This window comes from Nicotiana tabacum, chromosome 9 (assembly GCF_000715075.1).
Source record: "Nicotiana tabacum cultivar K326 chromosome 9, ASM71507v2, whole genome shotgun sequence".
NCBI classification, from domain to species: Eukaryota; Viridiplantae; Streptophyta; class Magnoliopsida; order Solanales; family Solanaceae; genus Nicotiana; species Nicotiana tabacum.
Window position 1 is genome coordinate 85,797,836 of NC_134088.1, and position 12,809 is coordinate 85,810,644.

The window sequence follows — 12,809 nt, forward strand, 5'->3', positions numbered from 1 at the left end:
CAAATAGAGAAAGCATGACACAGCCCTCCACATAATGGGACCAATCTAGCCAAGGCAAATATTAAAATAGCGACAAAACTCGATGATCACTGGATCAATGGGAGTCTTAAACCCTAAAGTGAAATGGTAGGTATAAATAAAAGAAAAGCCAGCATGGTAAGAGGTGATTCTTTGATTGGCACTAGGAATTAAAACTGGAAAATCTGGTTTCCAATGACATTCTTATCGAACTAAAGAAAGAAGACCGGGAGTGATTAAACTTGGGTAAAGTTCAGCAGGATTAAGGGAAGCTATAGAAGAAACTTGATTCTTCATGGACTCGCGATCTGATACAAAAGAAAGCTCTTGAGAAACAATCTTAGAAACCGTAGGCTTACGCATGGGTTCATTCAAGTCTCTATTTTTAGAAGAAGATCTAGGGGTCAAAGGAGCCCTGGATCTAGAAGAAGATGGCCTGGCGGAACTACTTTGAGAAGTAGAACTACAAGTAGGTAACGAACCAAGGCTGCAAAGTCTACCACCTCTCCTACTCCTAGTAAGGGCAGTAGAAGGAGCAAGCTAGTCGACGATCACAACTTTGAGAGGGTCTGGTGTTGAAGAAGACATGTTTAACAAAGAAAATACAGAGAAAAGGTACAGAACTACGAAGGAGGGTTAAGATAATGGATACAGAGAAGAAGGAAGAAGCCTTTAAGAAATCAAAAAGGACGAAGTATTTATAAGGAGATACAACCGTCGTTAAAATTGATCATTATGAAGTGTCATAATGGAAAACTGTCACTTCGTGACTGACGCAGCCGCAGAAAAAACCCTAAAAATGCTGAGAAACTACAGAACCAATCATGAGAAGCCATGTGGCATGGGCGTTAAATAAATATGACATACGTCGCATCGATTCTGAAGAAGGCATAATAATATTCAAGAAACGGCGGTAAAGAATTCTCTCCAAAAAAACTTACCACTTCCCGAATATTCAGAAAGTGGGGGGACTATCTGTATTGGTAGAAAAAAGACATGACATGTGGACTATCAACAAGCTGACAGGGCATGGTACGTGGAACATCGATGTAATGACAAGTGGCGTTCTTAATTAGACGAGCTAAAGAATGCGGAAAAGCCACGGGAGAAACATCCACATGGTTACACTGAGGAAAAAATCGAACCTGATAGTTGTAAAAGGAGAAACATGAATGAAATGAATAAAGGTTGTGAAGAAGGGAAGATACACGAACTTGTCATAAATAAGGAAGGAAAATCGGTACAGTTACAAGGAATCTTTACTCATAAATATTTTTGTTACGGTTGTATATGGTAACGGAAAATCAAGGCAATTAATACCATTAGTGAGCCCGAATTAAGTAAGGGAACCGTTATAATTGTATGCTCATATATAAGGACTGAAATCTCATTTGTAATGGAGGGGACAATTATTGAAATTTATACAGTTATTCTTTACTGTACTCTCAAAGTTCTAAGCCGTAATTTTGGGAGTGATTATCAGTTCATTTCATATTTTCTTTGTCAATTATTTTCATTTCTTGATCTATTCTTCCAAATTGTTGGAAAAGTGAAGTAAATCTTGGTTATCAGTAACCCGATTTCTTCTACATATTGATTTTGACCGAGAAATCTATTTTTGGGTCAAACATCCAGAAGTTTAGTCTATGCAGTTTGCATCTTCAGAATTGATCTGTGTAAACTAATAAAATGGAACACTTAACTGAATCGCTTTGGAGTAACTGCATCAGAAATCTGACCAATTCACTGAATTTAAGACTTACAACATTCAGTTTACTCTGATGACAGAGTGCGGACTCCTTTATTTATGCTAGGAGTATCTTATTTTTCTAAGGGCATTGCAACCTCTTCTTTGCATGAAGCATCACTTGACTTGATGTGTGTGATTAAGAGATAGACCTCACAATAAAAAGATTGATGTAATTGCTCAAATGGAAACTGTCTGTTAATGTTGTGTAATTTCCTTGCTATATAGAGAGAAAGCAGAAACAAAAAGGGCATCTCAGTGAACTAAACTCCCGCTATGCGCGGGGTCCGGAGAAGGGTCGAACCACAAGGGTCTATTGTACGCAACCTTACCCTACATTTCTGCAAGAGACTCTCGAACCCGTGACCTCCCGGTCATATGACAGCAACTTTACCGGTTGCTCCCTTTCAGAAAGGGAAAACAGAATTCTAAATAATACCTATAGGATAGAAAATTCTTTTGAATGATGATAATAGGAGTAAACTATATTGAGTAACCATATTGGAAGTAAACTGATCATCATCTCACTCATGATTTTACTTTAGCGTGCTCAAAGAAAATTCATGATAACTTACTTCTATGGTTAAAGAAAGAATTCAATCTTAGAGAAGAAAGAGAAAAAGATAAAAATCATTACATCTCAAAGAAACCAATGAATTCAAACTGATTTGTCAGACAAACAGAAAAACAAATGAATTCAAACTGATCAAAATATCAAATGTCTAAAAGGAAAAAAAAAAGTAAAAGGAGAAAGAGGAAATGGTTTTTTGGTTTTTCAGAGAGTTTGCCTATCTTCTTGCTATTGAAGCCACTGTCGACTAACTCCTGAGCCTTGACTATATACACATCTCTCTATATCAAAACTTTAAAGATAGACAAGAACAACACATAACTTGTCCAAATGTGAAGCTCAGCAAACATATAATTACCATATTGAAGTTTGCACTAATAGGACCTCTTTTTCTCTCTGCTGCTTGTAAAACAGGCTTTGTTTTATCAGGACCTATTGTGAATAGGATCTGATCCTTTTCTAACTCTTCTTTTGCTCGAGCGATTGGGATCAAATGATTTGCTTACTGATGCTGGTTTAACATTTGTAGTGTTCAATTCCTTTGTGACTAAATTCGCGAGTATACGTTGACTTCTTGACATTAGCCCCTGCTGTCTTGTGCTCCATCTCAAAACAAGCTGTGAACTTGTTATAGAGAAAGCATTTTCTGGAAATACTGCTAATAGTCCTATGCAAATCAGAAGCAAAACAAGTGGCTTATGAGTACGTAAAATCATAGTTTCTTCTGGTGTATGGTAGAAAATAGAAAAAACAGCAGCCTTTATATCATCAATAAGACACTTAGCATTTTTTCCTTGTGATATCTATTTCTGTAGATATGAGCTTTCTGGTTTATTTCTTATACTAGGATGTGGAGGGGCCCAGAATCTGTCAAGGAGTTTAGATTCACTCTAATCATAATAATATGTGCAGATGAAGCAAATTAAGGCTGTTATAAAAGGAATATGATTTGGGGTGAATAAAGGCCTAGGAACAACATCTTTGAGAAGCTAAGCATATTTTTTCACTTGTTTCCATATGTCTCTATCATTAGCCTTGCCTTTGTCTTCTAAACAAGGACCAATTTGGTCACTTGGACTAGTATTCAGCATGCCACATCATCTCACTGTGCTGACATGTAATTGTCACCGGAAATCCAATTAATTAGTGTGTTTAACTTTTATATACCGACGGTGTAAAGATCTTTTATACTCTCAGTATAATTTAATTTGTCGTAGCAGTTTGCCTACCCAATTTGTCACGTTTCTAATTGCACTTATTATAAACAGTCACTGTACTTATTTTTAGGCAATGTACTAGTACAAAAAGTTCTTTGAGCTGTCGTTATATAAAAGTTAAACTCTTAATTTAAGATGATGTACTTGAGTGTACATGTTATATTTGCTAATCAAAGCTTACTTAGGTATTAAGGAAGAAAGTCGTTTTGGTGAAATTAAGCTGCCAAACTACAAGATTGGTAAAATATATGTAAAGCAAAATGTGATGAAAAAGAAATGTGGGGTAATAGAACATCTATTCCCCTAAAAAAACCAAACACTGGCTTTATGCCACCAGGAAAATCTCACTTTAGAATTCCAAGCTCTCTTCTCTATGCAGCAAAAACAGCAGTCCTGGTTTCTTGTGCTAAATGTGTCTCTTTATGCTTTTCTTTTGCTCTTTAATTTGGTTGACAGGCCCAGTATTCCCTATTCAAATAAATCCAATCCAATCCAATCCAAGTGTAGCTTTCTCTTAAAATTTGAAATTTTTTTCTTTTCTTTTTTTCTCGTTTAACCAGGCAGGCCACTTTTTTCTTTATTTTGCTTTGATCTAGTGTATAATATTAGAAAATTACATGCAAGTTGGAACATTCTAAAGCGTAGGATCTGATACTTTATTCAATTGCACTGTGCCAATGGATTATATCTTAACAGTGAAATTGTCCAACTTATATAACCATGACAAATATTTTGTGTTTCTATTCTTTTTATATTTGTTTACACACACACATTTTCTCTTGCAACATTGGTATATTGACTTCCTCTGTACTCTGTAGTATTTACAAAATTACAATGACATATAGAAAGATTAGAACAACCCCTATGAAAGACAGAGGCAAAGGTAGGATTTTAAGTTTATAAGTTCGGGATGCCAGAAAAGGCAGGTTATTAGATTCTAGATAAATTTTTATACATATTAAGTAGATTTTAACACAAATACAGAATTTAGGCCAAAACTATTGAGTTGTGCTAAACCCGTAAGCATAATTGTAGCTCCGCACTAAATGGAAGAGTGAGTTGTTCAAGAAATGGTTCCGATACCATGTTAAGAAAATGAACATTAAGCATAACTTAACCTCAAATCTAACTCACAAGGTTAAGATTGTCCAACGTTATATAAAAAGATAATGGTTCATTTTTCTCTAAAACACTCTAAACCCTTTAATTTCTCCTCCAAATAAAGTAGTGATTCTGTATTCGTAGGGAACTCTGTTAATTTGCCGGTGTTGCCGTACACGCTAATCTAAAGTAAGACGAATTTATTAGATACTATAAAGCTAAGGTTCGGTCATGAGAATCTTCAGGGAGGTTTCATGATTTCGTCCTATATCCTAAGGAGCTAACTTTATTTATTTATCTTTATAAGCATTCAAAAAAATTAATAAATTATTTCAATAGTGAAATGAATTCAATGGTAAGAACATAAATATTGAACCAGGCAAACTAAAATTCTAAAAACCATATTATATGGCTACTATATTATATGTTAAGCCATATAACCGCAAAAAGTTGAATCATACATGAAATTAGACCTTATCTGCATTGCTAACTTATCGCTGGAGAATATCAAACTTTAAGTTGTGTGGGCTCACACAGACAACTCTTTAAGTTTTGAAAGACAGTGGGACACTGCAAAGAGAATGTTTACCAAATCAATAGTTCAAGGAAAATACTTCTTTTTCCACTTTGAGTTCATTCGGCCAATATATAACTGTACAAAAGGGAAAGGATTCTTATAAACGTGAATACAAGAATGTTTGCTTCCAACTTTGCTGAATCATCTATATATGCATCTAATAGTTTTGATCTTTCTACAAAACCTTAAATATAAATAGTAGTCAACAGTAATTTGAAATAAATTCGAGATGGCGAGTTTTTAGCTGACATGAAAAGCCAGGGGTCTCTATAAGAAATACAGTTATGTTACAAAACTGGTCTTATCCAGATGTGAAGATTGTACTAAATATCATAGATACACATGCCAAGATCAAAAGAATGTAATATACAGCTTGGTAAAAATTGTTGGTTCTTGAAACATCAGTATGCTGCTATTATCCATAATACTACTTACAAAACAGAATGCAGCATTTAGGGTTAAAAACGAGGTCGGTTGCTGGAACCTTTCATAACAGGAACTGGTATGCACATGTCACAACTTTTTTAAACACGATCCAGCATTGCAGGCACAGACGAGTCTGTCGATGCAGGGACAGAAGGTGTAGCTGATGCCATGGCAAACTGTACACCTGTTGACTGCCCAGATTGTACCACAAATGCAAATTGTGCTGTTGCTAATGCTGCTGCCTCCTGCTTCACCAAACCATGAACACAAGCTTTACAATCAATTATAAGTAAAGACACATGCACCAAGCTTACTAAAAGTATTTTGGCAAAACATTTCAGACAGCAGAACTAAAACCAACCTCTCTTTGCCTGCGCTGCTGCAAAATGCTGATGGCCCAGACCATGATGTAGCATGGTAAAAGAAAGCCAATTAACCGAAGCAAGAAAAGCTGCAAGACCACACATTGATTGGACATATAATTTCCAGCATTAATAAAAAATCTTTTTGCGAGAAACGGATAGAAGAAAATAGCACATATGGATATCCAAAATTACCGAGAAGAAAGCAGATGGATCTTCGTCGTCTCCGTCTGCATCTGCTACAGGTAATGCATGACGCAAGAGCAGAAAAGCCATTAACTGCCAGTCCAAAAATTATGTGGATCATCAGTATTAAGTGCAACTTTAATAAATACCCATGTCTTTGTAGACACCAGCTCCAACTTCAAATAAATAATGACAAAAAGGTGTACATTTTTAGATATCGTCCACATCATGGAAATTGAAGAAACTATTTCTAACTTGATATTTTCTTCAGAGCCAATTGAAATATAGAAAATAAAGGAAACCTTGAGATTAAATGAATAAGCATAGTGGAAGAGACAACATTTGTGTCCCTAAAAGTTTTCTTTTGTTTATCTACAAGAATAGTTTAAAAAACTCAACATTTTGGATTATTGTTGTTCTTTGGAGTGGAAGTGACTAAGAGGTATTTACCCACTCCACACTAAGTTGCTCGGACTGGATGCGGGTGTCCGACACAGGTGCGGATCTAAAGGTCGGATCCTTCATGGTCTAAATTTTAAGATTAGAGGGTATGGATTCAGGTACGGGCGCAGGGATTCGGCTAAAAATAATTCAAAAATCTAAACATAGAGTTATAAAAATATATCTAGATTATGAGACATTACGTGGAAAGCTTAGAAGGTATTCTGGAAAGGAGAAAATATTGATCAAGAGGAGAATCCGAGAAAGAGATAAAAGGAAAATGACAGACATAGGAATTTCTATATACAAGTATTCCATTTTCTTCAGTTTCACCTAGCTTTTGTATTGATTTCAGAAATCATTGGATCAATCCCAAATTTCTCCGTTGGTTTTGGTCAAAGTACTCAAAATCGGTTGACGAGATCCGGTACGGATCCCACACCCACATCCACATCGTGTCGACACGGGTACGGCACCAAAAATAAAGAGTCTGCGCAACTTAGCTGCTATAAGGTGAATCATGCTTGACTGAGGCAATGAGAGATGTGGTAGAGGCTCAGAATTCTAGCTTTTCTCGGGGACAAATAGCAGTAAATGCTTACAATTAGAGCAGCAGAACGACAGAATGCAACACCACTTGCATTTGTGGCATTATAATCATCATATTCAGCTTCCAAAAGTTGGCGTTCAGCCTCTCTAATCGCCAAAAAGCGAGGATCATGTAAATCAAGAGGGGTTCCAGCAATTTGCCATCCTCCCCTGCACAACAGTGAGGCAACAAATTAGCTAATGAGCTACGAAGTAAAAATGCTGAATCTTCATTACCAATGCCACCACTTAAAAATGCTGAATCTTCATTACCAACGCCACCACTTAACTAATACTTGAAAACAAAAAAACAAATAGGAAATAATATAACACAATGACCATGATTCATCTAAATTGTACACAGTATTGTTAAAGGCAAAGCACGCTTTGGAGCTTTACGTGCAACTGCAATTAAAATGAGCTGCAAGTGAAGAAAAACTAAAAGTTATATGTACACCTTTAAATATACATACACAGATAAGATGAAAAACCTATAAGTAAAAATAACAACTATATATGCAGAGGAATTGGAATAACTTTGATAGTTTGATCAAGTGAAAGAATAAGCAAAAGCACGTCAATCAAGTGAAAAAATAAGCAAAAGCACGTCAATCAAGTGAAAAAACCACCCTAATTATGCAGATGAGTGTCTCACTCAGTTTTAATGACTAGTTTTCTTACTGAATTTCCAGTTCCCATAACCTCCTCCTCCTTAATGGCCTGATGACTCTCATTGGTATAACATACTAGTACATATTCTTTTCTCTTTGAATTGTTCTCTTAACAATTACAACATTGTTTTAATTGTCATACTTATTTAGAGGTGACCCCTTCGAGGTACCAACCATGATATTCCCAAACTAACCTTATGTAAAAAGGAAAAAGGTCCACATTTGTCATTGTACTATCTGAAATTGCTCGATTTTACCCTCTATTAGACTTTCGTTCAATTCATACTCTTGCCTTTAGCAAATAGTCTCGTACTTGACATTGATGGAGCTCCAACGTGAAATGAATGGACTCCACATGTCCAACTTCTTTGAGAAAAAAAGACCCAAATTTATCCCTCAACTTTTGACTATGGTTTAAAATTGTCCTCGGGTTTGGGGCTCCATTTAGGGTCAAGCACAAAAAGAAACCTTTTCCTAATGGCAGGAATAATATTAGACCAAAAGTCCAATGGAGGGCAAAGTTACTCAATTTCGGATAGTACAGGGCAAATCATTTGCCCCTTTTCCCAATTAAAATTGTTGGTTGGTTCGTATTGTTGTAAGTGAATGCCTCAGCGCCTTGGTGCCTTAGTGAAGTACGCCTATCCTAGCAAAGTGCTCAGCGAGTGTTGTGCCTCATTACAATACGCAGGCATGCCTTTAAGAACACTATTGGAAAAGCTAACATAAAAGGGAAGACTTAAGACAAAATTAACAAAAGAAACAACCAGTTAAGAAAGTAAACTTACCCAATATCTATAATAGTCTCCTCTGGCTGAGCTCGAGGAGGGGCAGTGTAGCCAGGCTGGTATGGCTGCATGTTGAAAACAAAATGAGAAGTTATACAATAACATGGAAGATCAATAGAAAATGCAACAATCTAAAAGTATCAAGCTCAATCCCAAGTTCCCGAAATCTGTAATTACTGATAATCAGTTGGCGAACTACATATAACCCCAAGAGGCTTACAAAAGAGAAAAGAACAACTATAGGTGAATACCAAAACATTGACTTGACAAAAATAAGCATTGATCCTATCTACAATAAAGAAATTCGAATTTTGCATTCATGCATATGTATGTAATACATCAAAATCATGATTATAATGTTGAAATTTTAGACAAGTAAAAAGCTTCCAACGCTAAAAGACGAGTGAGACACTGAGGTAATTTGCAAGAAGCATCCTCATTGACATATGTGCTCATATCACAAAATGAAACTTTTTTCTTTGAGAAAGAAAAAAGAATTCATATCATAAAACATATCACATTGAGTACCGTGATTTAGTTCCATGTGCTAGAAAGAACCATTTCTTTTCCGTAACAGAATAAATAGATGGACAACTTAACGAAAAGAACAAATATTAACGTATGGTGACAAAAGCAGGAAAACTTTTACTTTCTCTTTGATGATTTTTTTCCTTTTTAGGCATACGATAAATGCTTATTTAATAAGCAAGTCTTTTCACCTATCTCATAATATGCAATATTGTGCAAATCAACTAGAACAGAGACATACCTGATGGCAAATCTCACAAGTAATGTCACCCTTCTCATTGCACCAGTGTTGAACACATTTCCGATGTGCATACTGCAGGTCAATTGCATTTACTAAAATCATTAGCACTTAGACAAATTACCCATACAATAAATGAAAAGTAGGACAATTGAAGAAAGGAAATAACGCGGAAAGACCGTAGAGCAAGAACTTGAAATACCTAACAACGGTAACAAATCGCATAATCTATCAGTACAATAAATGAAAACAGCAACACTGAGATTTGTGCAAATACACAGGCAATAATCATAAGAGGTAGGTAAGGCATCAGACCATCAGCATCCTGATACTCAATGTAGGATGATTATATATGTAGGTAAGGTTCATGTCTTGGTTCAAAATACGTTGATGACCACAACCTAAGGGAAGAAAGCTTGCTTTAGGGGCTCCAGATAATCGCCTAAAAAATGGATGAGATCACCAATGAGCAGAGGCGGACCCAAGGTTTTAACATGACGGCGGCACCAGTATTCTGCTCAACCAGTGCCCCCTAAAGGCTTCTAGTGTACAGAGTGACAGGTGATTTAAATTAACCATTTTCAAGGTATTCACATATGCATATACAAGATTTCTGCCTAAGTTTACAGGATTCGATGGCCCCTCAAGGTTACACATAGGTCCGCCTCTACCAATGAGGCACCATGGAGACATAACTAAACAATCCTAAGAACGGACACGACCACCATCACCCAGAGGATATGGTGATGGTGTAACCTATGGGCAGCCTATGAATTGATTGTTGACATACAGTTGACCAGGAGAAAGATCTTAACTCAAGACAAAAGTAAGAGTTGACTTCTAATGCAAATTTATGGAACACAAGAGATGGAACAATTAGGAAAAGGGAGCTTTAAAAAACACCTAAAATGTAAGGTGTGCCAGGGTACGTGTGTATTTGAATAATTTTGCGACTCAATACGAGAATAACTAAATTTGCTAACAACAAAGACCACGGGAGAACAACAAAAAAAAAAAAAAAAAACTCAGTGTAATCCACATAGTGGGGTCTGGGGAGGGTGGAGTGTACGCTACCCTACCTTGCGAAGGTAGAGAGGTTATTTCCGATAGAACCCGGCTCAAGTTGTTCAAGGAAAATAGAAAATTCACCTTGAGACTTCCACTGCAAGCACAAGGGCTCTCCAAATTGTTCAAGGAATCTTCGTCTTGGCAAATGCGGCACTCTGCATTCCCAATTAATGGAACCTCCTCATTAGCTTCTTCTTCTTCTTCCACAGCCAATTCTTTCTCCTTTACAGTCTTTGAAGAAGAGGGTCCTCCCACATCTGGCTTCTTCCTGTTCTCAACGGCAATTTGAACGGTTTCTCCTCCATCTGGGTTCACAACCCGGTCATCATTCACCACCAAATGCTCTCCCATTTTATACAACGACAATATTCCTACATTAAAAAAACTCATATTTTCAATCGGATCCTAAAATAGTTGAGGTTCGTTGTAGGTAAGATCTTTTTCCAGAAAATCAAAATAAAACACAAATTTCACAGTTTGGGATTAATTATATGAAGAAAGGTAAGATCTTTATTCACGAAATCCAAATAAAAACAAATTTCACAATTTGGGGTTTATTATATGAATAAAGGCAAGATAATAAAAGTGAGATCTTTATTCCAGAAATCAAAATAACCACCAAATTCACAATTTGGGTTTAGTCATATTATACGAGTAAAAGCAAGATAATCCATTAAAAGATCATTTCATAAAGAACAATAACAACTACAGTACTATATATTACCTTCAAACTAGTTGAGATCATATGATAGATTTGATAGAAAAGGGAAAAAATAAAAGAAAATTGGATACAGGCCTTGGAAATTTCTACAAAAAGAAATTCACCGCTCAAGCCGAGAAACCCAGCAAGAACAGCGAATCTCTAAAAAATCAAGTCAAATGGAAAAGAGAAATTATTTAATTAAAAAAATGAAGCAGAGCAAAGTAATACGTAGTAAAATGTACCTGAAAAAAGAGAGAATCAGAAAAATGATGGTGGAAAAGGAGAACAAATACGCGGTTTTGTTGCACAGCCAAGAAAAAAATAATGGAGGGGGTAGAGTTTCTGTTTAAGCTTTGAAATTGTACAAACCGAACACCGAATGTCCACGTTATTTTTTTCTTTTTTGCCTTTTTTATTGTTATTTTTTGTTAGCTGTCTTCCTCGTAAAATTGCTCCAATTAGAAGCTTTACAGCTTTATTCTTTTTGTTTTTTGGAACAATGCATGCAAGTACATAGATATTCAAATTTTACGATTAATTGCACAAAAGGTCATCAAATTGGTCATCAAATTTATAAACTTATTGCAGAAAAACTAATATGCAATTTTTTATAACAAAAAATCACTAAACTTTCACTATATACAACAACGGCCCACTAAAATACCACAAGTGGGTTATGAGAAGGGTACTGTGTAGTTTGACATTACCCCTACCCTGATGGAGTAGAGAAGTTATTTCCGAAAGATCCTCGGCTCAAAAAGACGGAAAAGACGAGAAGAGAAGGGAAGGGACAATATATTAGTATCATCAAACAGAAACCAAATAAATAATAACAGCATCATAAGAACTAGAAAATAGTTGAAATGCAATAACAAAACCAGAAAATAAGGCATGATGCTATAAAAATGGAAGGATAGTGTCAATACAACACTAACCACTAGCAGTCTAAGACCAACCCTATAAAACCAGTCTCACCCCTGGACTCGACTACATCTTAACCTACAATCCTAATGCCCGACCTCCACACATTTCCATCAAGGGCCATGTCCTCGAAAATCTGCAGGCACGCCATGTCTTGTCTGATCACCTCTTCCCAATACTTCTTAGGTCGCCCTCTACCTATTCTCGTACCCGTCAAGGCCAACCGCTCGCACCTCCTCACCGGAGCATCAGGGCTCCTCCTCCGCACGTGCCCGAACCATCTGAGTCTCGCTTCCCACATCTTATCATCCATAGAAGCCACGACAACCTTCTCCCGAATATCTTCATTTATAATTTTATCCATCCTAGTGTACCCGCGCATCTACCTCAACATCCTCATTTCTGCTACTTTCATTTTCTGGATATGAGAGTTCTTAACCGGCCAACACTCTGCTCCATACAGCATGGCCGGTCTAACCACCGCACAATAAAACTTACCTTTGATTAACGACGGCACTTTCTTGTCACACAAGACTCCTGAATTTTATCCACCCCACCCTTATACGGTGTGTGACATCGTCGTCGATCTCTCCGTCCCTCTGGATAATCGACCCAAGGTACTTAAAACTACTTCTCTTGGGGATGACCTGTGATCCAA

At 36.5% G+C, this 12,809-nt stretch overlaps 1 protein-coding gene across 4 annotated transcripts; it reads right to left on the reverse strand.

The window, feature by feature from the left end:
- Nucleotides 1–5,476: 5,476 nt before the first annotated feature.
- Nucleotides 5,477–11,612, reverse strand: LOC107791430 (uncharacterized). 4 transcript variants are annotated; one of them, XM_016613490.2, is made up of 8 exons: nt 11,473–11,612; nt 10,609–10,898; nt 9,463–9,534; nt 8,694–8,758; nt 7,249–7,405; nt 6,215–6,298; nt 6,019–6,108; nt 5,477–5,902 (listed from the first exon to the last, which is right to left on the reverse strand). In XM_016613490.2, exons 2-8 carry the CDS (start codon nt 10,876–10,878, stop codon nt 5,756–5,758), a joined length of 885 nt encoding a protein of 294 aa, XP_016468976.1. In that variant the 5' UTR covers nt 10,879–10,898; nt 11,473–11,612; the 3' UTR covers nt 5,477–5,755. The 4 variants fall into 4 exon arrangements, with proteins under 4 accessions (XP_016468976.1, XP_016468974.1, XP_016468975.1 ...); XM_016613488.2 differs by having other exon boundaries at nt 5,477–5,905; XM_016613489.2 differs by lacking the exon at nt 11,473–11,612 and adding an exon at nt 11,252–11,458.
- Between the last annotated feature and the right edge of the window lie 1,197 nt (nt 11,613–12,809).